Source organism: Balaenoptera musculus, chromosome 10 (genome assembly GCF_009873245.2).
Source record: "Balaenoptera musculus isolate JJ_BM4_2016_0621 chromosome 10, mBalMus1.pri.v3, whole genome shotgun sequence".
NCBI lineage: Eukaryota > Metazoa > Chordata > Mammalia > Artiodactyla > Balaenopteridae > Balaenoptera > Balaenoptera musculus.
The window spans coordinates 84,213,639-84,238,920 of record NC_045794.1 but is presented as its reverse complement, the minus strand read 5'-3'; the positions used below and the strand labels follow the sequence as shown (position 1 = coordinate 84,238,920).

Sequence of the window (25,282 nt, the reverse complement as noted above, 5' to 3'; positions counted from 1 at the left end):
GTGGGGTATCTATTTTGGTGAGTTCCAGTGTCTTCCTGTCGATGATTGTCCAGCAGCTAGTTGTGATGCTGGTGTTCTCACAAGAGGGAGTGAGAGCATGTCCTTCTACTCCGCCATCTTGGTTCAGGGCCCTTAAAGTGAAATTTTAAGATTTAGGTATAACATATATGCAGGGATATAATTTATGAGATTGTATAAAAAATAAGTTATACCTTATAAAGACTGAAACCCAGTCTTGTATTAGCTCAGTCCCTGACTGAATTAAGGTGATCTACTCCTAATCTATCTTCCAATCAAAGCTAAGATAAATCCTTTCCGGTGGGAAATAATATCATCTAGATTTTATAATTTTTCATATTCAATGTCTGGCATTCAACTTAAAATTACCAGACATACCGAGAAATAGAACCAACAGCAAAAACAGACAGTAGAAACAGACCCATAAATGATCCATTGGAGGGGTATTAACTGCCTTGGTCAAGAAGAGAAAGCTTCAATCCACATGTACACAGAAGAAGAAAGTTAAGAACCAAGCTGGTTTGTCTCTGCCTGAGAAGTTCAAAACTTGGAAGTGCCAGGTATCATGGAAAGCAGTGAGCAACACTGAGTTGAAAATAGAGTGATTTGTTGAAAGTTTTTAAATGGGGAAGTTGCATCCCCAGGTCCTGTATCCAGAAAATAATTCTTCTATCTAATAGGAGGTCACAGATTTATTATGTAGAGAAATTGGATCAGAATGGCTCCAACTTAGGTTGGAAAGTAGAGTTAAGTGTGAAGCTGAAAACACTAATATTAAGTGAACATCTGCTTACTGAATGGTGGGATCTCTAGACCCTTATTCAACCTGCTCTGAGAACCCCAGGAACTGGTTTTATGTCTTTTCAGTCTCCCTAGTAACATTCTTCTCAGGAAGATTCTTTTGCTGGTGCTGATATTTGGGACCCCTAAAGAAATAGCCAGCTCCCAACAATAACATCTTGAAGTGAAGCCCATAGTCAGCAAGTTCTACCCAAAAATGCTTTTTAGTGCCTTACACATTAGTGGAGAGATAAGAATCACCATACATTTGAAGAAAGTCACAAACAAAAAACGCAAAGGGAAGCAAAGAAGAAAAAGCAAATAGGAAAAATAAAGTAGAGGGGGGTGCTTGGAAAGAAAGGAGATTATACTGGAAATGGAGAAAAACTTAAAGCTTCATACATATATTTAATAACTTTAGAGAGAGAGGATAATGTGCCCATAGAATAAAAACAAGACATAATGAAAATGAAAAGTCAGAAAACAAGATAAAACATTTGGATATTTAAAATGTAACATCTAAAATGAAATTTAGTTGAGGAGTTGGAATATGAAATTAAGGAAATTACCCAGAAACTGGAAAAGAAATGAAAAATAGAAGAAAGAGAGAGAGAAAAAAAGAAAAATAGAAGAGAAATAAATGGGACCTAATCAAAGTTAAAAGCTTTTGGACAGCAAAGAAAACCATCAACAAAATGAAAAGACAGCTTACAGAATGGGAGAAAATATTTGCAAATGATGTAACTGACAAGGGGTTAATATATAAACAGCTCATAAAACTCAGTATCAAAAAACAGCTCAATCGAAAAGTGGGCAGAAAAACTAAATAGACATTTTTCCAAAGAAGATATACAGATGACCAACAGACACATGAAAAGATGCTCAGTATAGCTAATTATTAGAGAAATGCAAATCAAAACCACAATGAGGTATCACCTCACACTGGTCAGGATGGATATCATCAAAAAGTCTACAAATAAATGCTGGAAAGGGTGTGGAGAAAAGGGAACCCTTGTACACTGTTGGTGGGAATGTAAATTGGTGTAGCCACTGTGGAAAATAGTATCGAGGTTCCTTAAAAAAAAACTACAAATAGAGCTACCATATGATCCAGCAATTCTACTCCTGGATATACATCCAGGAAAAAAGAAAACTCTAATTTGAAAAGATACATGCACCCTGATGTACACAGCAGCATATTTACAATAGTAAAGACATGCAAACAATCCAAGTGCCCATCAACAGACAATTGGCTTAAGACACTGGAATATTATTCAGCCGTAAAAAGAATGAAATATTGCCATTTGCAGCAACATGGATGGATCTAGAGAATATTATGCTTAGTGAAATAAGTCAGAAAAAGAGAGAAAAATACTGCATGATATCACTTATACGTGGAATCTAAAAAATAATTCAAGTGAATCTATATATAAAACAGACTCACAGACATAGAAAAAAAATTTATGGTTACCAGAGCAGGGGGAGGGACTAATTAGGAGGATGGGATTAACAAATACAAACTACTATACATAAAATAGATGAGCAACAAGGGTTTACTGTACAGCTCAGGGAATTATATCCAATATCTTATAGCAACCTATAATGGAATATAATCTGCAAAAAAAAAAAAAACTGAATCACTATTCCATACACCTGAAAGGGAACTCTTGCAATATTGTAAATCAACTCTGCTTCAATTAAAACAAGAAAGAAAAAATTATATTCTTACAATCTATAGGACAGATGTCCAAAAAGTGGGTCTCCGTGGGCTGAAATCAAGATGTCGGCAGGACTGCACTCCCTTCTGGAGGATCTAGAGGAGAATATTTTTTCTTGCATTTTCCAGCTTCTAGAGGCTGCCTACATTCATTTGCTCTTGGACCCCTTCCATCTTCAAAGCGAGCAACCTCTGGTTGAGTCTTTCTCACATCTCATCACTCTAACATTGACTCTTCTGCCTCCCTCTTCTACCTTTAAGGATGCTTGTGAATGATTCCATTGGACCCACCTGGGTAATCAGGATAATCTCCCTATTTTAAGGTCAGCTAATCAACAACCTTAATTGCATCTGCACCGTAAGTACTCCTTTGCCATGTAACATAATATTCACAGGTTCTGGAGATTAGGACATGGCCATCTCTGGCAGTTATTATACTACCTATATCACCACTCTAAGGTGTTGTGTTCTCTTAACCACAGTAGCTGCAGTAGAAATATTTTGGGGGTGCCCACCCTAAGCATACCCTTTCTCAAATAATGTTTGCCCATCTTCACCAGTCACAGTTAAATGGAGCTAGGGTGAGCACCCAACTGAAGAAGGAGCCCTTTTACAGATGAGCCAATAATTAATGACATCTGAAAACTAGTACCAAATACAGGTTGCTCAAGTCAATTATATGTTTGGGGATTTGAATTTAGAGATAAAGGCAGAAGATACCAGCTATTTGTGGTTTCAGGAGCTACAAGGTTATGCAGACTTGGAAGCTACAAGTCAGCAGCATTTTTTAGGATTTAATTTAATTAAGCTAAGGAAACATTGAGAAAGGGTGGTGGGTAATAGGAAAGGATGTACTAAAAAACAAACAAAGCAAAAAACTATGAGGTGACTCTAAGAGATAACATGAGGTTACTTTAGTTTCTTCCATTGTTTTTGGTGATATTGACATTTTTGAGGATTACTGGTTAGGTATTTTGGTAGAATGTCCCCAAAGTGGTATTTGTCTGATGTTTTCTCATGATTAGACTAGGGTTGTGGGTTCTGGGGGAGGAAGACCCCAGAGGTGAAGTGATATTGTCATGACATCCAATCAAGGGTATAGACTGTCAATATGACTCACCATTGATGTTGCTAACCTTAGTTACCTGGCTGAGGTAGTGTTAGTTTTCTCTACTGTAAGGAAGGTGGAGAGCTCTCCTCCACCTTCTTCTTCTTTTTAAATAAATTTATTTATTTATTTATTTTTGACTGCATTGGGTCTTCATTGCTGCTCACGGGCTTTCTCTAGTTGTGGTGAGTGGGGGCTACTCTTCATTGAGGTGCGCGGGCTTCTCATTCTGGTGGCTTCTCTTGTTGCGGGGCATGGGCTCTAAGCACGCGGGCTTCAGTAGTTGCAGCACGCAGGCTCAGTAGTTGTGGTTCACGGGCTTAGTTGCTCCGCAGCATGTGGGATCTTCCCAGACCAGGGCTCGAACCTGAGTCCCCTGCATTGGCAGGCAGATTCTTAACCGCTGCGCCACCAGGGAAGCCCTCTCCTCCATCTTCCTGAGGGTAGAGTATCTATATAAATTATTCAGAATTCTTCTGCATCCAACATTTGTCTACTGTCCTTAATTAATTTATTAAATCATTTATTTATACCAATATGGACCCGTAGATATTTATTTTACACTTGGGGTTATAATTCAATTTTCTCTCTTTTAAAGGCATCTTCTGTTTATTAACTACACAGTTTGGTTCTCACTCTGTATTCTTTCTAAAATAAATTTTATGTCCAGTACTTTAATTGCCATTTATGCTCAAAAGATTAAAAATCTCTCTCTCCTGACTTCTCCAAGCTACTGAAAATTTTCTCATGAATGTCGTGGTGGCATTTACAGTAAGTCCTGGCTAAACCTGTTGTGTTCAGTTTCTACCAGGCTTATTAATAACAAAAGATATAGTGCTTGTGTTAGCCCACAGACTGGTCATCAATAAATAATTGCAAAACAACATTGTAAAGCAACTATACTCCAATAAAAATTAATTTAAAAATAAATAAATGAATAATTGCAATGCATATGTACATGCATCAAAGAGAGAGAGAGAGGCAGAGAGAAGAGGAATGATAAGATTTACAGGACCAATTCATGAGGTCTAATAGGATTTGTGAAGTATGAAACAGAGAAAATAGTGCGGAGGAAATTATCAAAGAAATAACAATAAAAATAGCCTACAACTGAAAAGCATGAGTTTTCAGGTTTGAAAGCTGCACTAAACGTTCAGCATAATATGTTAAAAAAATACCCATGCCAGGGCAAAATCAAGAAATTTTAGAGCACCCAGGTTAAAAAGGAGATCCAAAAGCTTTCAGAAAAGGAAAGAAAAGGAGCCACTATCTGAAGGGCATCTGATGTCTCGAAAAACAGTGAATGTGAGAAGGTGATGGAAAAATGCCTCCCAAATTCAGGACACCTGCTACCCAGTCAAACTAAAAATCAATATGAGAATAAAATGAAGGTATTTTTACACCTACAGGTGCTAAAAACATTAACCTGTTATGAAGTTATATTAAGAAGCTCTTTGGGACCTCCCTGGTAGTGCAGTGGTTAAGAATCCGCCTGCCAATGCAGGGGACACAGGTTGGAGCCCTGGTCTGGGAAGATCCCACATGCCGCAGAGCAGCTAAGCCCATGTGCCACAACTACTGAGCCTGCGCTCTAGAGCCCGCGAGCCACAACTCCTGAAGCCCGCGTGCCTAGAGCCCGTGCTCCGCAACAAGAGAAGCCACCGCAATGAGAAGCCTGTGCACCGCAACGAAGAGTAGCCCCCGCTCGCCACAACCAGAGAAAGCCCGCGTGCAGCAACGAAGATCCAAGGCAGCCAAAAATAAATAAATAAAATAAATAAACTTCAAAAAAAAGAAAGAAAAAAGAAGCTCTTTGAAGATGTGCCTTAGCAAAATGAGAGGAAGCCTGATATCCTATAAGTGGGGGCAGGTTGATAATGTCAATTGATAATATGTAAAGTTGGGAAACCAAAAAAAAAAAAAAGCAGAAATGACATTTATTTAGACATGTGTCATAAATACAGAAGAAACAGCTAAAAGAATGTGACGTGGTTGCCTGGAAGAGGAAAGGGTTGGAGGAGGGTTCTGTTGTTTCCCATTATAAGCCTTTCAGAACTATTTGAAGTTGAAATTCTGTACATCAGAACCTTGATATAAATTAAAAATACGGTAATTTTTAGCTATGTGTTTTAAAGCTTTGATTAATATAGTCACATTGTCCTCCAAAGAGGACATCTCTTTGGTATAGTCTAATCAACAGTGATGGAGAGAAGGTGGTGATTTTATATATGATTTTTGTTAATGGCATTTAATAAATTTAGCAAAGGCTTTTCTGCAAAATGATAGTGTTATGAAGATCTAGCACTGGCACAGGAGAGAACCTATATTCATGCATACTTAAGATGGTCTTGACATCAGCAGATGGTATGGCATAGTAGAAAGAATTAGATGGACCTGAGTTCAAATTCACAGTGGGACTCTCATTAGCAGGGTGGCTTTAGAAAAGATACTTAAATTCTTCCAGCATCAGTTTTTCCATCTATCAAATGGGGCCATTAACACCCAGCGTGACTCATGGCATAGCCTGCTTGGAAGAGAGAGAGAGGAGACAGCAAACATTCTAGTATTCTAGTAAGTTCTAACTGCTGGTCCACTGTTCTCAGCCATAATTGATAAAACTGAGTGTCCTAAGTAATTTGATTCACTTAATGGTTTGTGTTGGGTCCTCCCCTTCCTCCAGAAGCCAAAACTGAGACAAGAAGGTGAATGTTAGTAGTTTGAGAGGTGGTTCCAGGAAACAGCATTAGGGGAATAGGAAAGTGTAAGAACGCATCTCAGCATTATTCTAACTAAGAGGTGAAGAAGCAGAGGTAAGTATCTACCAGCCCCCAACCTTCATTGGTTGAGAGCTGGTCCTAAGACACCACTGAGCTCTGAGCACTTCCAGTGTACTCCTCACATCCTCAAGGCCAGCTCTGGCAATCAGAAAAATGCCCTTGGGAAAAGAATATCAGTTAACCTTTATACTTGTAACTGGTTAATTATATTAGTTTTAGCTCTTCGGACAATCTCAATGAAACTAAATCATGAAAGTGGAACATTATAAGAATTCCCTGAACAAAGGAAAACAGATTTGAGTAAAGACTCCATACTGTGAAAGTTACAAATTATGGGATTTAATTTCTTAGATTAGCTTCAGTTATAGAAATATGTTACAAGATTACTTGATATCTAGAGAACTTAAATACCGTGCTGAAATTGCCTTCTCAGAAAGATAAGGAAAAGTTGTTTAGAAACTGTTTAAATTCCTGTGACCACAGAAGTACTAAGAACAAAGAGTATTTTTGGAGATTAGCCAGGTAGGGCAAAGGTCTTTAAAATTAAACTATACATGCTCTGATCCTTGTTATTGTAGTTTAAAATTCTAATGAACTTTTGTCATTCTTTTGGCTGCCCAGCATCTGAACCCCTTTTCTATGTTTGGGGAATTCTTGAACTTATGAGTCTTGATAGGATGCAGAAACAGTCTCCCAGTATAAGAATGGAAAGTTCTAGATAGTCACTTTTCTAGCCTTGTTTGCAGCCAAGCATAAGCACATGACCAAGCCTCAGCCAATAAGAAATTCCTGGGGCTTCCCTGGTGGCACAGTGGTTGAGAATCCGCCTGCCAATGCAGGGGTCACGGGTTCGAGCCTTGCTCTGGGAAGATCCCACATGCCATGGAGCGACTAAGCCCATGTGCCACAACTACTGAGCCTGTGCTCTAGAGCCCGCGAGCCGCAACTACTGAGCCTGTGAGCCACGACTACTGTAGCCCGCGCACCTAGAGCCCGTGCTCTGCAACAAGAGAAGCCACGGCAATGAGAAGCCCACGCACCGCAATGAAGAGTAGCCCCTGCTCACTGCAACTAGAGAAAGCCCACGTGCAGCAATGAAGACCCAACGCAGCCTAAAATAAATAAATTTTTAAAAATGTTTTCATTAACATTCATCAATGTATGAAAAAGGAGTAAAATTTTAAAGCCTATTTTACATTAAAATCTTTGCTATCAGAATCCACACCATCAAAATACAAAATCAAATTCCACCCAGATTATATGAGTTGGAAAAAATATATGAACCAAAGTATCTAAATATAAACTAAAGTGGTGGCTATATGAATGTATAAAAGTCATTCCAGATCTTTGAAGAACAGGTATGGATGATGTTTGATAGTAAAGCGACACTATCCATGTGAGTGTGGGAATAATCAGGGTCTGTTTTATATGTATAAAGTCTGAAAATTAAAAGAAGTATCAGGGCTGTAAAAAAAAAAATTGGTACTGTCCTTTAAAAGTCAGCAGTCGAAAAGCAATGAAAAAGAATAAACTTCTGGTATACCCTGCAACATTGATAAACTCCATAAACATTATATTGAGGAAAATAAAACCAGATGCAAAAGAGTATATATTGTATAATTCTATTTATATGATGTTCAAGAAGGTAAGCATAGATTGGGAAGAGAAGTGAGAGAAACTTATGGGGTGCTAGAAATGTTTCTGTACCTTAATCTGGATGATGGTTATATGGGTATATACATTAATCTGTACAGTTAAGTTTAGATATAATTAATGCTTTCATATTAATACACTTTACATACTTTACTACATATGTGTACCCAATTCATCAAGAAATTGCTCATCAGTAAGCCATTAAGTACATTTTGGTTAGATAATGATAGAATTTATAAATCTTTGATTAAATATTGATAGAACTGAAGCTTCATAACAGAGGAAAAATATCTGTTTCACTTAGCACTGGATACCCAGAGCACAACATATTCTACCAGGCACAGGGTGACAGAAAGGAGGGAACAGAGGGAGAAAGAAAGAAAGGACTTTATTTTAGCTATTTTTCAGTTTATGTACTGTAATTAATGCTGCCATCCACTTTGTGCCTTTGGTTTTCTCCTTAATTGAGTAAAGGAGATGGCTTTGAGCAACGCTGTCCCATAGAATGTTTCCACAGAACGGCCGGGATGAGGAAAAAGAAAATATTCTCAGCCCTTACTTATGCCTTATGAATAGGAATAACTGAAGAGAGAAAAGAGGATAAACTAGCCAGAAGAACCATTAAGCTCCAGGACCAAAGCCCAGAGGAGGATCCTGTGATTTAAAGGAAGGAAAGATTTCATGCTTGATACCTGGGCCAAAAGACCAAATAATGGGAAGCTGCCCATGGGATGTACTGTAACCGGATAGAGTTTGCTTCTTGGAACTCCTGCTCACTAGAGAAGAGTTTAACTCATCTGTTCAACTGGATGAAAGTGACAAGACGGAGGATGGGATTTCATATACCAGAAAATGAGGGACCATGAATAAAGGCTAAGAAGTCTCTTCCTTGTCCTTGGGAGGTGGCAGGGAGTAACATTTCCCGTAATATTTGGAGAGGGTTAGTCTTTGAGCAGATAGTATGAGCATCTTTACAAGAACTTGCTTGTGAAAATGGGCTTTGATCAATGTATTTAAGGTAAAAGGCAGAGCCCAGATTTTTGCCCAAGAGGAAGCAACTCTGTATAACTCTCTGTAGAAAAGAGAGTTGATGCTGACTGGGGGCTTTTGGGAAAATTGTCAAGATGAACCCCTCAGGCTTGCATGGGGTATAGGAGGGACTATGGCATGAGGTAAAATGTTGATAGAATTTTATTAATTTGTTGGCTGAATGATTTCTGTTGTAAACCCTCTTCACCATTTCCTCTTTCAAATCTTTGGTAAAATTTATGTGCTTGATTAATATTGTATCAAGCCTATTTTCTTTGTGGGAGAATGAGTGTAAAAGCTGAGTCTTACATTGATTTTAGCACTAATTGAAACTTTCTTTGTCTGTCCGGGCTGGTCTAACAGAATACCATGGACCAAGTGGCTTATAAACACCAGAAATTTATTTCTCACAGTTCGGGAAGCTGGGAAGTCCAAGATCAAGGTGCTGGCAGACTCAGTGTCTGCTGAGGGCCCACTTCCTGGTTCATACAACCGTTTTCTTGTACCCCTACATGGTGGAAGGGGAAAGGGAGCTCTCTGTGATCTCTTTTATGAGGACACTAAACCCATTCATTAGGGATCTACCTTCATGACCTAATCACCTCTCCAAAACCCCACCAACAAATAACATCACACTGGGGACTAGGTTTCAACATGAATTTTGGGAGGACACAAAGATTGCCTATAGCAAACTCAGACTACATGCGGCCAATATTGAGTTAGCCTCCATTTAGTCACTCCGGGTCTACCATGTCCTTTCTTAAGAGTCCCTGGAGGAGGGCACAAAAGAAAAGGGGAGACTGGGAATGCTGGACACAATGCAGAGTACTAACCACTATACGATCATGGCAGTGCTGCAAATCTTTTTTAAATTAATTAATTAATTAATTTTCTTTTTGGCTGTGTTGGGTCTTCGTTGTTGCGCTCGGGCTTTCCCTAGTTGTGGCGAACAGGGGCTATACTTCGTTGAGGTGCATGGGCTCCTCCTTGCGGTGGCTTCTCTTGTTGCGGAGCACGGGCTCTAGGCACACAGGCTCTAGGCACACGGGCTTCAGTAGTTTTGGCTCGCAAGCTCAGTAGCTGTGGCTCGCGGGCTCAGTAGTTGCAGCGCACGGGCTTAGCTGCTCCATGGCATGTGGGATCTTCCTGCACCAGGTCTTGAACCCGTGTCCCCTGCATTGGCAGGTGGATTCTTAACCACTACACCACAAGGGAAGTCCCAGTGCTGAAAATCTAATAGGGCAAGCTCCAAGGAGCTCTTGACCTGCTGCCCAGGCCCTCTTGGTCTGGACTGAAGATGGCCCATATAGTCAAGGAAGCTCTCTTGTTTCATGGTAATACAGATGGCATATGCATAAACCTGCCAAGCAGCAAGTAAGAAACAAAGGGTTTCTTCCCAGGGTTTCTTATGGAATGTTGAGGATAAACCATAGCTTCCAAGAAAGACTGCCTAAATCCTGGCTCCTCTCTAGGGTTTATTATTTGCTAGCCTCCATCTTTTATCAAAGTCTTTCTTTCCTTTTTTTTTTTTTTTTCCTCCAACTGTTCCAATCTGGTTTAGCTGGGCTAGTTCAAGGAAAGAAGGAAGAGATCATGGCCCAAGTCTGGACCAGAGAAGTAACGGTGCAAGAGCACCTCCCCGTGGCTGAGTGGCAGGAGAACAAGAAACTTTAGCTCCTGGATCTACCCAAAGCAAGAGAGAAATGCAAGGAAATGATTTGTGGGAAGTGTAACTTTGGAGTTTATAAGTGGCATTTTCCCTAGACCATCGTGTCTTTAGCGCCGCAGCGTTACAGACCATGAGGTCTGAAGTGCAGAAAAAAGATAGGTTCAGAATAGCCACTAAAGTTTTTACTTTTTAATTTTTATTTATTTATTTTATAGAAATATAGTTGATTTACAATATCAGTTTCAGATGTACAATATTATATTAGTTTTAGGTGTACTACATAGTGATTCAATATTTTTCTAGATTATACTCTATTCAAAGCTATTATAAAATATTGGCTATATTCCCTGTGCTGTACATTACATCCTTGTATCTTATTTATTTTATACATAGTAGTCTGTACCTTTTAAAACTCCACCCCTGTCTTGCCCCCTCCCTCCTTCCTTCCCGCCACTGATAACTAATTTGTTCTCTATATCTTTAAGTCTGTTTCTATTTTGTTATATTCATTTGTTTCAATTTTTAGATTCCACATATAAATGATAACATACAGTATTTGTCTTTCTCTCCCTGACTTATTTCACTAAGCATAATACCCTCCAAGTCCATCCACGTTGTTGCAAATGACAAAATTTCACTCTTATTTTATGGCTGCGTAGTACTCAATTGTGTATATATACCACATCTTCTTTACCCATTCATCTGTTGGTGGACACTTAGGTTGCTTCCATATCTTGGCTATTATAAATAATGCTGCTATGGGAGTTCCCTGGTAGTCTAGTGGTTAGGATTCTGCGCTTTCACTGCAGAGGCCTGGGTTCAATCCCTGATCAGGGAACTGAGATCCTGCAAGCTGTGCAGTGTGGCCAAAAAAAATGCAGCTGTGAACATTGGGGTGCATATAGCTTTTCAAATTTCATTTTCTTTGGATGTATACCCAGGAGTGGAATTGCTGGATCATATGGTAGTTCTAGTTTTAGTCACTGAAATTTTTAAAGCCATGAATGTAATTTAGCAGGAACACTAACACAGGCAATCATTTTTTGTTTTGTTGCTAAAGCTGTTGGATACATGTTAGAATGATTTTTTTTTTCCTCTGAGTGTATGACAGGAAAATAATGTTTAAATCAATATGTAAATCAAAGCATCTCCACTAGCATTATTAATCTAGAAGGAAGTATTACATAGACAATAGTAAAAGGAAGGACATTTAGTCTATATTTTCAAATGGGACTTGATCATTTTAAAGTTGTTCACTGGCAAAATTTTTCACCAAGTTAGTATAGATTATACGCTACTTCATAAAAGATAGCAATAATGAAGTTTGGGTTTTTTGTTTTGTTTTTCAGTATTTGCTTTCAGAGAAAAATCCTAAATCTTGTAGGGATTTCTGATGCCAGAAAATTTTGATGTATGAGTATATTTAGCAATCAGGGTGACTTAGATCATGGTAAGTGGCGTATGTATAATTATAATTTGCATTCCAGTTATTTAAACTGAGATATCCTTGATCAGGTTGAACATACTGTGAGTAGAAGATCTCTTCTTCCAAGAAATAAGATGGAGACAGTCTTTGGAGAATGGCCTCACTGAATTGGTAAGTTAACTTTCTCCGGATTTTGATGACTTCCCCAGTTCTTCCATAATTCCTCAGTGCTCTGGCCATTTTCTGGTAAGTCATGGTCTTCCGATTGCCTTTTCTTTTCCCCCAAAGTTGGGCAAGTTTTTCTTTGTTTTTTGATACAAACTGAAAGATGCCTTTGGTTTGATCTATCCATTGAATACAAGATGCCATCTCGGGATTACACAGGGATTCATGAAGGTATTCAAACAGTCGGAGCTTCTTCCTGCCTAAAATAGAAGAAAACAATGTCATACTTCACCATGGCTCTACACAAAGAATATCCTCAGGAAGGGTTTGTTGAGTGACTACAGAATTCAAAGTTGCATTGGGACTGGTTTTCTTCCTACTCACCCCTTAGAATGCATTTATGGTATCATTTTATGGGACTTGAAAATCAAGGGTCTATTTGGCCTACTGCAGTTTCAACTGAACCTTTCTTTGTTAGGGAAGTTGTCCAAAATTTTGTACCGTCCTTCACTGGAGAAGGGAAGCATGGCGCCTCTCTACTCGAGTCTCCCATTTGTCATGTGGTCTTTTGCCACAGTTAAATCTTGACATCTAATTTTATGTTGTATGTTAAACTGTCTACAGAACAACAAGACTGAGCAAAACGGACTGCAAAGTTTAGTGGTTTTAAAGAGAAGTCTCAAAAGCCATTTCCAAAAGGCAACTCATCTGAAGGGGCTTTATTCAAATAAGTTAAGTCAAATGAGGTAAGGAAGATGAATGTATTTTGCAAAACGTAAAACAGTGTGCAAACATAAATGAAATCAGTAACAGACATGTAAAAATGCTAACTCTGGTTCTGCATAACTACTTGAAAAAATAAAGAATAGAAAAAAACCAGAGTCGAAATGCCAAAATATCTTCATGACATTTTGACATTATTAGTGATCAATGACAATGAGCATTGCGGTATTTTTTCATTGCTGTGAAATAAAATGGTACTGCCAGAGTTTTTCATCTCTTTTAGGAGCACAGCCCTTTATATTTCAGAATAACTAGAAAGTAAACTTTGGGAAGGTTTGTTGCTATGGTTTTTGCTTGTTTGGTGGATTGGAGAACAAAGGTGACAACCGGTTTTGTGACTTCTGAATTGGCCTGTAAATACCATGTCCCACCAGATCTGTCAGTAGCTAAAAGCTCCACAGCCAAATTCCATTTTCCCCTTGAGAAAGTAGAATAGTGGATTCTCAAACTGCTTTAAACAGTCTCTGGGGTGTATTACTCATGCATCTGTCATCATTCATCCAAAAACCTCAAAGGTTTTTACAAAGATTATCTTTTGCGTTATATTATCTTGAGTTTATGAATTGAGAAATGAAAGGGACTTACCAAAAAACACAACATGAATTAAAGTCACAGCCTTAAAGAAGTTCTCTGGCTCTCACCCAGTGGTCAAATCAATTATAATGGATCCTCATCTTTAAAAGTTTGTTTTTCAATTTTGAAAAAAAATGTTTAAATTTTTACTTTTTGAAACTAAAAGTATTATATGATAAAAAATTCAAACAGAAGCACAAATGGTAAGTAAAAACGCCAATCTATCCTACATACTTCTAGAAAATAATTTACGTTTTGCATATATAAACATATGCATATCCTTTAAAAATTAAAAATGGTATCACAGTATTTTGTACTTTTTCCAGTGAATAATATATCTTAAATAAGTCATAGAACAATATAGAGATTACCTATAGATAGAGGAAATACTAAACTGTTGACAAAGCTTACTTGTGGGGCATAGCATGGGAAGGAAGAACATTTTTTCACTTATTCTTTACATACTTCTGAATCAGTTGAATTTTTAATAATGAGCATTATTACTTTTGAATTATGGGATTAAAAAGGATTAAAACAAAAACCAAAATGTATTTAGAGTGCTTTCTGTTTCAATACTTAAAGTATGCCTTTTGCTCTTTAATAACTATATATGTTCTATTTTAATGCATGAACTATTTTTCTCTCAATGATGAATTCCCGAAGTATTTTGAAATTTCATTGTTTTAAATCTATCACTATTTCAGGTGGAAGACTAAGCTCTAAAAACAGAAAATGGTAAATGATACATTCCCTAATGGCAAAGATCCACAGCCAAAAACATCAGTGAAAAGATACAGGCGGCACACCCTGGATTTAGTAGCTAGTTGGTTTGTTTGTTTAAAAAAAAAAATAGGTGACAGAGGTAGAAGTGTTATTGTCCTCATATTAAATTACTACCATTATTTAATATTCAATAGTAATATTCAGTAGATTTACTTTACTTATGTGATTTTATACATTATTCCTTGCTGGATTAGAATATTACTGCATAGTTAGACTTTTATAATTCTAGGATACAGTATACTGTTTTATAAGAACAAAACTAGTTATCTCAAAAAATATTCATTTAAAATAATTTTAAGTATGGACAGCTACATGTAAAAGAATGAAATTAGAAGATTTTTCCACACAAAAATAAACTGAAAATGGACTAAAGACCTAAATGTAAGACCAGAAACCGTAAAACTCCTAGAAGGAAACAAAGCACTAGGCAGAACCTCTTTGACAAAAATTGTAGCAATATATTTTTTGATCTGTCTCCTAAGGCAAAGGAATCAAGAGCAAAAATAAACAAAAGGGACCTAATTAAACTTAAAAGCTTTTGCACAGCAAAGGAAACCATCAACAAAACAAAAGGGCAACCTACTGAATGGGAGAAAATATTTGCAAATGATATGACCAATAAATGGTTAATATCAAAAATATGTAAATAGCTCATGCAACTCAATATCAAAAAACAAACAACCCAGTTAAAAAATTGGCAGAAGACCTGAATAGACATTTTCCCAAAGACGTACAGACGGCCAACAGGCACGTGCAAATCTGTGCGATGTTTATGCTCAACATCGCTAAAGATTCAGAAATGCAAATCAAAACCACAATGAGATATCACCTCACACCTGTCAGAATGGCTATAATTTAAAAAAAAAATCACAAATAACAAATGTTGGCAAGGATGTGGAGAAAAAGGAGCCCTTATACACTGTTGGTAGGAATATAAATTGGTAGAGCCACTGTGGAAAACAGTGGGGAGATTCCTCAAAAAACTAAAAATAGAGCTACCAGGGACTTCCCTGGTGGTCCAGTGGTTAAGACTCCGCGCTCCCAATGCAGGGGGCTTGGGTTCAATCCCTTGTTGGGGAGCTAAGATCCCACGTGCCGCATGGCACGGCCAAAAAAACCTAAAATGAACTACCATATGACCCAGCAATTCCACTCTTGGGTATATATCCAAAGAAAATGAAAACACTAATTTGAAAAGTTACATGCTTTCCAATGTTCATAGCAGCATTATTTATAATAGCCAAGATATGGATGCAACCTAAGTGTCCATAAACAGATGAATGGATAAAGAAGATGTATATATAGATACAATGGAATATTATCCATTAAAAAAAAGAATAAAATCTTGCCACTTACAACAAAGTGGATGGGCCTAGAAGGTATTATGCTAAGTGAAATAAGTCAGACAGAGAAAGACAAATACTGTGTTATCACTTATATGTGGAATCTAAAAAATAAACAAAAAAAAATTTTTAAATTAACAAATGAATGTAACAGAATAGAAACAGACTCACAGATATAGAGAACAAACTAGTGGTTACCAGTGGGGAGAGGGAAGGAGGGAGGAGCAAAATTGGGGTAGAAAATTAAGGAGCAACATTGGGGTACAAACTACTATGTATAAAAGAAATAAGTTACAAGGATATACTATGCAGCACAGGAAATATAGCCAACATTTTATAATAAAAATGCAGTACAAGCTATAAAAATTTTGACTCACTATGTTGTAAACCTGGAACTAATATTATAAATCAACTATACCTCAATTAAAAAATAAAAAATAAAATAAAAATTTAAAAAAATAATAATTTTAAGTAGCTATGATAAGGTATCGTTTTTTAAATTACACTATAAAATTGGGATGCATCTTATACATCTTTGTATATCGTAGGTAATTTACTATCACAAACAACATTGCAAGGAACATCCTAATACATATATGTGCACACACATGCATCTAAGGTATTTTGGGAAATATCCATAGTGCCAGACTATGAGCATAATGCTTTACGTGGATTTTCTCACTTAATTTTTATAGCAATCTTACAATGTCTGTACAATTATTATTATTTGTTTGTTTGTTTTTGAATAAGGAGACTGTGGTACAGAAGGTTAAGTAAGTGATTTGGCCAGGCTCACATAATCAACCCAGAGTTCACACTCAACCACTAAGTGAGTTATATAGTCACTAAGAGTCAAAAGATATGAACATTTAAAATTTTGGTAGGTATTGCTAAATTGCCTTACAAAACTTTGTAAAAATTTATACTCTCTTTAATAATGCACGTGAAGGGCTTCCCTGGTGGCGCAGTGGTTGAGAATCTGCCTGCCAGTGCAGGGGACACGGGTTCGAACCCTGGTCTGGGAAGATCCCACATGCCGCAGAGCAACTAGGCCCGTGAGCCACAACTACTGAGCCTGCGCGTCTGGAGCCTGTGCTCCGCAACAAGAGAGGCCGCGATAGTGAGAGGCCCGCGCACCGCGATGAAGAGTGGCTCCCACTTGCCACAACTAGAGAAAGCCCTCGCACAGAAACGAAGACCCAACACAGCCAAAAATAAATAAATAAATAATTCTTTAAAAAATAATAATAATAATAATAATGCACGTGAATGTGTGTGGCCCACATCTTAGCCAACAGAGGCTATTATCCTGCTTTAACACTTTTGCCTACCTGTTAGATGAGATCATCTTCATTTATGAAATCAGGATTTCAAATTTATGAAATAAAGTTATTATGGAACTTGTTTTTTGTGGAAAACTTAATAGAGATGATTTCTATCCTGAGGGCTTCACAGTTGAAATAAGATTGCTAAAATAATTTACGGAAAAGTTCCCCCTTCTATACCTAAAATTTATACATCTTATTCCTTTTTTATTGAAGTATAGTTGATGTACAATATTATATAAGTTACAGGTTTACAATATAATGATTCACAATTTTTAAAGGTTATATGCCATTTAAAGCTATTCTAAAATAATGGCTATATTCTCTGTGTTGTAGAATATATCCTTGTAGCTTATTTTATACATAATACCTCTTAATCCCCTACTCCTATACTGCCCCTCCCCACAATGGTAACCACTAGTTTGTTCTCCATATCTTACACCTTATTCTTGAATACAGATTTATTTGAGTGAAGTGACACTTTGCACCTTTACAACATCTCTATGAAGCTATAGGAAACCTCACCCAAGATAAACAGCTTGGAGTAGTTTGTCTGTCAGAGTTAAATTACTCTCAGTTGTGAGAAGCGAATATTTTGCAAATCAATTCCAAACTCAGATATGAAATTCCCTTAAAGCTGCTTTGGGGCTTCCCTGGTGGCCCAGTGGTTGAGAATCTGCCTGCCAATGCAGGGGACACGGGTTCGAGCCCTGGTCTGGGAGGGTCCCACGTGCCGCGGAGCAGCTGGTCCCGTGAGCCACAATTACTGAGCCTGCGCGTCTGGAGCCTGTGCTCCACAACGGGAGAGGCCGCGATAGTGAGAGGCCCGCGCACCACGATGAAGAGTGGCCCCCGCTTGCCGCAAATAGAGAAAGCCCTCGCACAGAAACGAAGACCCAACACAGCCATAAATAAATAAATAAATAAATAAATAAAATTAAAAAAAAAAAAAAAAAGCTGCTTTGATGAAGATTTGACTCTTTTACCTATGCAAGGGGTAATGGATCCACATACCTTTTCCTCCCTTTTGCTGGAGAAGAGTAGGTTGCACCAGCTGGTTTTCAGGGATGTTCTGCAGAGACTGATGAATATTTCCTTCAAAATAGAGGTCCGCAGCGCTGTTCTATATAAATAATGTATCAGGATGTTAAGTGGGACTTCCCGTGTGGCCCCCAATTGGTGGCCAAAGTCAAAAGCTGAGGGCAAAAAGAGTGTTCAGCATCTCTCAAATTCTGAAAATCACCACCTTCAACTGCTGTCTCCCAGGGCAGAGCTAGCATCAAACCCATAAATGGAGAGGGCCAAGGGACAGGGGGTAATCTGAGGCTTTGTGAGGAGTTCTGTATCTTCCCCTCCCTATGAGGAAGGAGAGTGGGTTGCTTCCCTCCTTTCCCCTAAAAATGCCCAGCAAGAAAGATCCAAAAGAATCATTAGTAGAAATGGAGGTGCCAGCAAAAAGGGAAGATGGGCTTCCATTCCTGAACTGGATGCCCATCTGGCAAGAGAAGATAAGAGGAGAAAGATGGCAGCTGAGGGAGGGCAGAGCCAAGAGAGGCAGGAAGAAGCAGCCTGAGTTCCTACCATTACATATGGCAAGGAGATGTGGGCCTCCATGGGTTAACTAGACATGGTGGTGGAAGCGGGTGGACTTGCCCAGCAGGCAAGGAGTCCCCATCACAAGAGGCTGTGCAGTGTATGCTGGGGATGGAAGCTGAAGTGGAAATAGGGTAGCCAGATCTAGCAGATAAAAATATTCGGCATCCTATATTTTACCTGGCAACCCTAAGGGGAGGTGAGAGAGGTTAAGGTAGAACCAAAACTCCCTCTTTAAAGAAATGTCTTGTTGGAGAGGCCCTGACAGTATAATTTACAGGGACAGAAAAAGGACATTTGACATAGTATGGTTGAAGGTAATACCTGAAAAAAAACCTTTTTTTTTTATATTTATACTCTACCACATTAAGACTGCTTGATAAAAGGGACACATCAAGGAAACAATGCAGGGAATTCCCTGGCAGTCAAGTGGTTAGAACTCAGCGCGTCCACTGCAGGGGGGCATGGGTTCCATCCCTGGTCAGGGAACTAAGATCCCACATGCCGCAACATGGCCAAAATAAACAAATAGATAAATAAATAAATAAAAAGAAGAAGAAGAAGAAAGAAAGAAAGTAAACAATGTAAAAGAACACATGGAAGGAGAGGTAGATGGTGGGGACACTCCCATTTGCAGAAGGCTACTAAAATAGAAATGAATTGGTCCAATACACATAGCTAGCTCTGAGCTTGGGAGGGGAAATAGAGCAGGTTAATACAAGATTGTGGGTAAAGCCAGTGCAGGGAACGTTTCAGGGGATCTGTAACTTTCCTGCAGTTTTCCGGATGGACTGAGGAGAAGCATTGATGTGAGAACCCTAAAACACCTCCTCTATAGAAATCATTCAAACCCATCTGAAGTCAGATGAAGAACAATGATAAAGCACAGTTTCCTTCTTGACAGCACTGATGGTCCCCCACACTGACCGTCAAATTCACCAAGGGGAAAGCTGGGACAAATAGGAAATTTGCCTGCTACTGAGGGATGCTGGTCCCCTGGTAAAAGTACTCACTATTACTGTTCTCCAATTGTAGACTGGTTCCTCTGTGGGCACCACACCATAGCTGTTGGAATTTCCTCTGACATGAGAACAGTGGTTGATGAAAGCCAGGTAATTTTTGTAATCTAATTTAAAAACAGAGGAAGAAACTGACAAAGTCAAAGTTTATATTTGTGTGTGTGTGTGATGCTTATGCATGTTTATATGCTTTTGGCATTTTTATATTGAGATGTTAAATTTATTTAGGATAAAGAACATAGGCAGATCTGTCTCCTAATGCAAAAGAAATAAAAGCAAAAATAAACAAATGGGACCTAATTAAACTTAAAAGCTTTTGCACAGCAAAGGAAACCATTGACAAAACAAAGACAACCTACACAATGGGAGAAAATATTTGCAAATGATGTGACTTACAAGGGGTTAATATCCAAAATATATAAAGAGCTCATACAACTCAATACCAAAAAAAATAAACCCAATCAAAAAATGGGCAGAAGACCTGAATAGACATTTCTCCAAAGAAGACATACAGATGGCTAATAAGCACATGAAAAGATTCTCAACATTACGAATTATTAGAGAAATGCAAATCAAAACAACAATGAGATATCACCTCACACAGGTCAAAATGGCTATCATCAAAAAGTCTACAAATAATAAATTCTGGAGAGGATGTGGAGAAAAGGGAACCCTTGTATGCTATTAGTGGGAATGTAAATCGGTGCAGCCACTATGGAAAACAGTATGAAGGGTCCTCAAAAAAACAACTACCATATGATTCAGCAATTCCACTCCTGGATATATTCAATATACCTGAAGAAAATGAAAACGAATTCAAAAAGATACATGCATCCCAATGTTCATAGTAGCACTATTTACAGTAGCCAAGACATGGAAGCAACCCAAGTGCCCAATCAACAGACAAATGGATAAAGAGGATGTGGTATATATATATATATACACAATGGAATATTACTCAGCTATATAAAAAAAAAAGAATGAAATTCTGCAATTTGTGGCAACATGGATGTCCTGAGAGAATGTTCTGCTTAGCGAAATAAGTCAGACAAAGACAAGTGCTGTATGATATCACTTATATGTGGAATCTAAAAAATAATACAAACAGAAACAGACTCTCAGATATAGATAACAAACTTGGGGAAACTTCCCTGGTGGCACAGTGGTTAAGAATCTGCCTGCCAATGCAGGGGACATGGGTTCGAGCCCTGGTCTGGGAAGATCCCACATGCCGCAGAGCAACTAAGCCCGTGTGCCACAACTACTGAGCCTGTGCTCTAGAGCCTGTGAGCCACAACTAACGAGCCTGTGTGCCGCAACTACTGAAGCCTGTGCACCTAGAGCCCATGCTCCACAAGAAGAGAAGCCACCGTAATGAGAAGCCTGTGCACCGCAACCAAGAGTAGCCCCTGCTCGCCGCAACTAGAGAAAGCCCGCGCGCAGCAACGAAGACCCAACGCAGCCAAAAAATATAAATAAATAAAATAAATAAATTTAAACAAAACAAAACAAAAACAAACTTGGGGCTACAAAAGGGGAGAGGAAAGCAGAGAGGGACAATTTAGCAGTATGGGATAAACAAATACAAACTACCAGCGGAAGGGGACTGACATCTTTACCTGAGGAGTACTGAAGATCACCAGTTGAATGTTGCCTCAGTACTTCAAAAGCATCTTCAAATGCTTGACCCAGCTTGTCTTGTTCAACACAAGCCTGTTAGAACAATTGCAGAACTCTGGAGTTAGGAAATTACCAGTAGAACTTAATTTTCCTGATGTAAAGGAGGGTTTCTCAACCACAGCACTACTGACATTTTAGATTGACAGAAGACTCTGTTGCAGGGGGGTTGCCCTGTGCATTGCAGGGTGCTAAACGGCATCCCTGGTCTCTACCCACTAGATGCCAGTAGCACTCCCACAGTTGTGACGAACAAAAAATGTCTCAGACATAGCCAAATATACCCTGGGGAACAACATCAACCCTGGCTGAGATCCATTGCTCTATAACATCGTATTTAGAGAGCAACCTCATTCTATAGTATAGTATTCAACGTTTTATAAATTTTTAGCAAGGAGTTATGTAGCAGGAGACTGATTTGGAAAAAGGGATCAAGGAAATATCTTTAATCGAACAGAATCTGAATCATTATTTAAAAATGAAATGCTCTTAATTTCAAAAGCATGCCTCCAAGATCTAAAATTGAACTGTTTTGCAAACCATTTCATACCCTTATTAATCTAGCCCATATATTTTATTTTCAAAATTGAGGAAGAGTAAAGATTTTTAAATGCCAACTTACCATGCTTCATTAATAAATGGACAATTCTGAAAAAGATTAATATTTAAAAAACAAAATTAAATAGTGTGTCTATTTAATTTGCTCTGAATTAAAAGACTTTACTTAAAATATTTTCTGAATATACCTTATATAAACCAAAATTACCGTCTGAATTCTCTTTGATGAGTACAAATTTTCTTTCTACAAAAATCTCCTACAAAAATTTATTTTTGCTTTTCTGTCATTACAAAACTTTTTTTTTTATTAATTAATTAATTTATTTATTTTGGTTGCATTGGGTCTTTGTTGCTGTGCATGGGCTTTCTCTAGCTGCAGCGAACAGGGGTTACTCTTCGTTGTGGTGCACGGGCTTCTCATTGCGGTGGCTTCTCTTGTTGCAGAGCACGGGCTCTAGGAGCACAGGCTTCCGTAGTTGTGGCTCGCGGGCTCTAGAGCGCAGGCTCAGTAGTTGTGGTACACGGGCTTAGTTGCTCTGCGGCATGTGGGATCTTCCCAGACCAGGGCTCAAACCCATGTCCCCTGCATTGGCAGGCGGATTCTTAACCACTGTGCCACCAGGGAAGTCCTACAAAACTTCTTAAATGTTAAATAGCTACATATGTATAACTGAATCACTTTGCTATACACTTGAAACTAACACAACATTGTAAATTAACTATACTTCAATAAAAAGAGATTAAAAAAATAAAATAGCTAGAGCTAATTATGCAAACTATTTATATTGATATGAAAATATAGAAATAATTCGAGTATGTTTAAGTATTTTAAAATTCTTTTAAATATTAAAGTATTTAAAAGTTCTGGAAATCAAAATCTTTTTTACCTTAGCATGGCTCTCCATTTATAACAGTGATTTTTTTTTTTTTTAAGTTTCTGGTGTCATATGGACTTCTGAGAATCTGGTGAAAGACATGCTTTTTCTCTCATGAAATGTGAATTTACATTACAAATAAAATGGACTCTATGAAAACCGTCCGTGGACTTTCTAAAATCCTAGGTTAAGAACCCTGGTCTATAATTTTACATTATCTACATTCTTACCTCTGTAAGTAATGTAGATTTTGTTTTAAATAAACAATTATCATACTGACCCACATTAAATGTTTTCAAACTTTATGTTCTATAGAACTACACAAAACAAACAAATCCACATAACAAGAAAGAGCGGGTGGTGGGTCCACATTGCTTATCATTTCATTTAGCACATGAAGCAACGCCGTTCATACAAGTTTTTAGCATTTATCCTGCAAACACAATGAGTTTACTCTATAATATTTAACACTGCATAATATGATAAGATGATATAATCTAATGCTATTATTATACATATCCATAACGCAGCAATACAATATGTCAAACATCAAAATTCCATTCTGCTCTTTGAAATCACTGTCATTTAAAAGAGAATATGAGAAGAAAAACCATAAAAAAAAGGTAACTATGGGAGGTGCTGAATGTGTTAACTAATTTTACTGTGGTAATCCTTTCCCAGTGTATATGTATGTCAAATCATCATGTTGTGCACCTTAAACTTACACAATGTTATATGTCAATTATATCTCAATAAAGCTGAAAAAAAAATACAGCTTCTCAATGTGGGAGATATTGAAGAATTTGGCAAAAATTTTTAAAAAAAGAAGAAGAAAATCCATAAATCACATTTTGGGCTATAGTCCCTAATGAATATTATCAGTACATATGTTTTTAAAAGGCCATGTCAATAACTTTCAATTAATTATGCCTCAGCTCATAAGCACCGAAGCAAATACATACTCCGGTGAGTGTTGTACTTTGAATTAAATACTTAAATGAGACTACTGTCTTTGACTAAAATACCCCACAAAACTATCATGACTCTTAAAAGTAGCAAACCCAAAGGGAAGAAAAAAGCTTGAAAACATTATTGATCACTTCAATTGCTTAATATTTCTAGTATTGGAACAGGCAGTCAATGAGAAACACTCATTAGGCCAAAGAAGAAAATTAACACTTATTACAAAGAATTTTGAAAAGCATAAACTAAACACTTACCAGGAAGACACTTCAGCCCTTTACCAAGTTGTTTCATTAATATCAGAAATAAGACAGAACTGTCAAGAGCTCACTGGCAGAGTTTCATTAAGTAGCTGTTTTTAAGGAAGTGCTACAAAAGGGGATTTTTTTAAAAGATACAGTGCCTTCATTATTTCTATTTCATGATATGGCCAGTGGACACCAGAGGCTATTATTTTGAAGAGGCACAGAATAGTTGTATCCTATGGGCCAAAAGCATTAGAACAAATACCATGAAACCCGCCTGCCACCCAGCATAATTTGTGGCTCCTCCGGCCTACACAGCCCCACTGGGCACCTCTGACCTGTACAACCCTTGTCCATCTTTCTTTTTTTATTACTCCTATTATTTCTCCCCTGATTCTGGAGTCTACGTTGCTTTTCTTGCCTGAACTATTAACAGCCTTCACTCTGGTCTCTTTCCTCTCAAACCACTTTACTTATAATGTCATTCACTGATCGCCCTACTTAGAGATCTTAAAGGCGCAGACCCTTGCCCTGGCATTAGAGGCTCCTCTTTCCAGCCTTAACCTTATTTACCACCATGCATTTAAGAGGAGGAAATGAATCCATGCTATGGTCTTCCCTCCTTACCTGGATGCAGTAACAACTCCAAAACAGGAGAAGCTTCTGGGTAGTGATCTGATTGGACATGCTTGAAGCTGCTGCATTTATAGACCAGGTCCAGTTCTCTTATTTAGCTTGAACGTTTATCTGGGATGGTTTTTGGTGGCTCTGATGGAAATTATAGGGGACTTCCTCCACCTATAATGCTTCCTTCCCAGCCCATCCATCTGCCCATTTGCCCATTTTATCTTACCTGTCCATCAGAGGCCAAGCTAACATTTAGGTATAGTCCAGGTGGAAATAACTTTCCCCTCTGAAGCGCAGGTCGGCAACACCCTTAAGTAACTGTAACCTTCTGTCATTTTAATAGATGTCACATTTAGCCAGGGGGAAAACCACCTAAGAATTTTTTGTAAACGTTATGGGTGGGGAGAGAGATTTTCTGTTTTGCATAGTTGGAATCTGAGCTCACCTTTGATATGGGACTATTGTTCTACACCAATTACTTTTTTGACCGAGTTTTATTATGCAAATGTAAACACACATCCCCTCTTCTGAAATGTAGATGTTTAAGTTACAAGTGTATAAAACCAAATCGCTAAT

The 25,282-nt window shown here is 38.0% G+C and overlaps 1 protein-coding gene across 2 annotated transcripts; it reads right to left on the bottom strand.

Moving 5' to 3' along the window:
• Nucleotides 1-11,766: 11,766 nt before the first annotated feature.
• Nucleotides 11,767-24,972, bottom strand: SPIC (Spi-C transcription factor). Of its 2 annotated transcripts, none has more exons than XM_036866342.1 (6): nucleotides 24,092-24,155; nucleotides 22,061-22,086; nucleotides 21,381-21,474; nucleotides 19,756-19,868; nucleotides 18,164-18,272; nucleotides 11,767-12,602 (listed from the first exon to the last, which is right to left on the bottom strand). In XM_036866342.1, exons 2-6 carry the CDS (start codon nucleotides 22,061-22,063, stop codon nucleotides 12,175-12,177), a joined length of 747 nt encoding a protein of 248 aa, XP_036722237.1. In that variant the 5' UTR covers nucleotides 22,064-22,086; nucleotides 24,092-24,155; the 3' UTR covers nucleotides 11,767-12,174. The 2 variants fall into 2 exon arrangements, with proteins under 2 accessions (XP_036722237.1, XP_036722239.1); XM_036866344.1 differs by lacking the exon at nucleotides 24,092-24,155 and adding an exon at nucleotides 24,933-24,972 and having other exon boundaries at nucleotides 12,175-12,602.
• Between the last annotated feature and the right edge of the window lie 310 nt (nucleotides 24,973-25,282).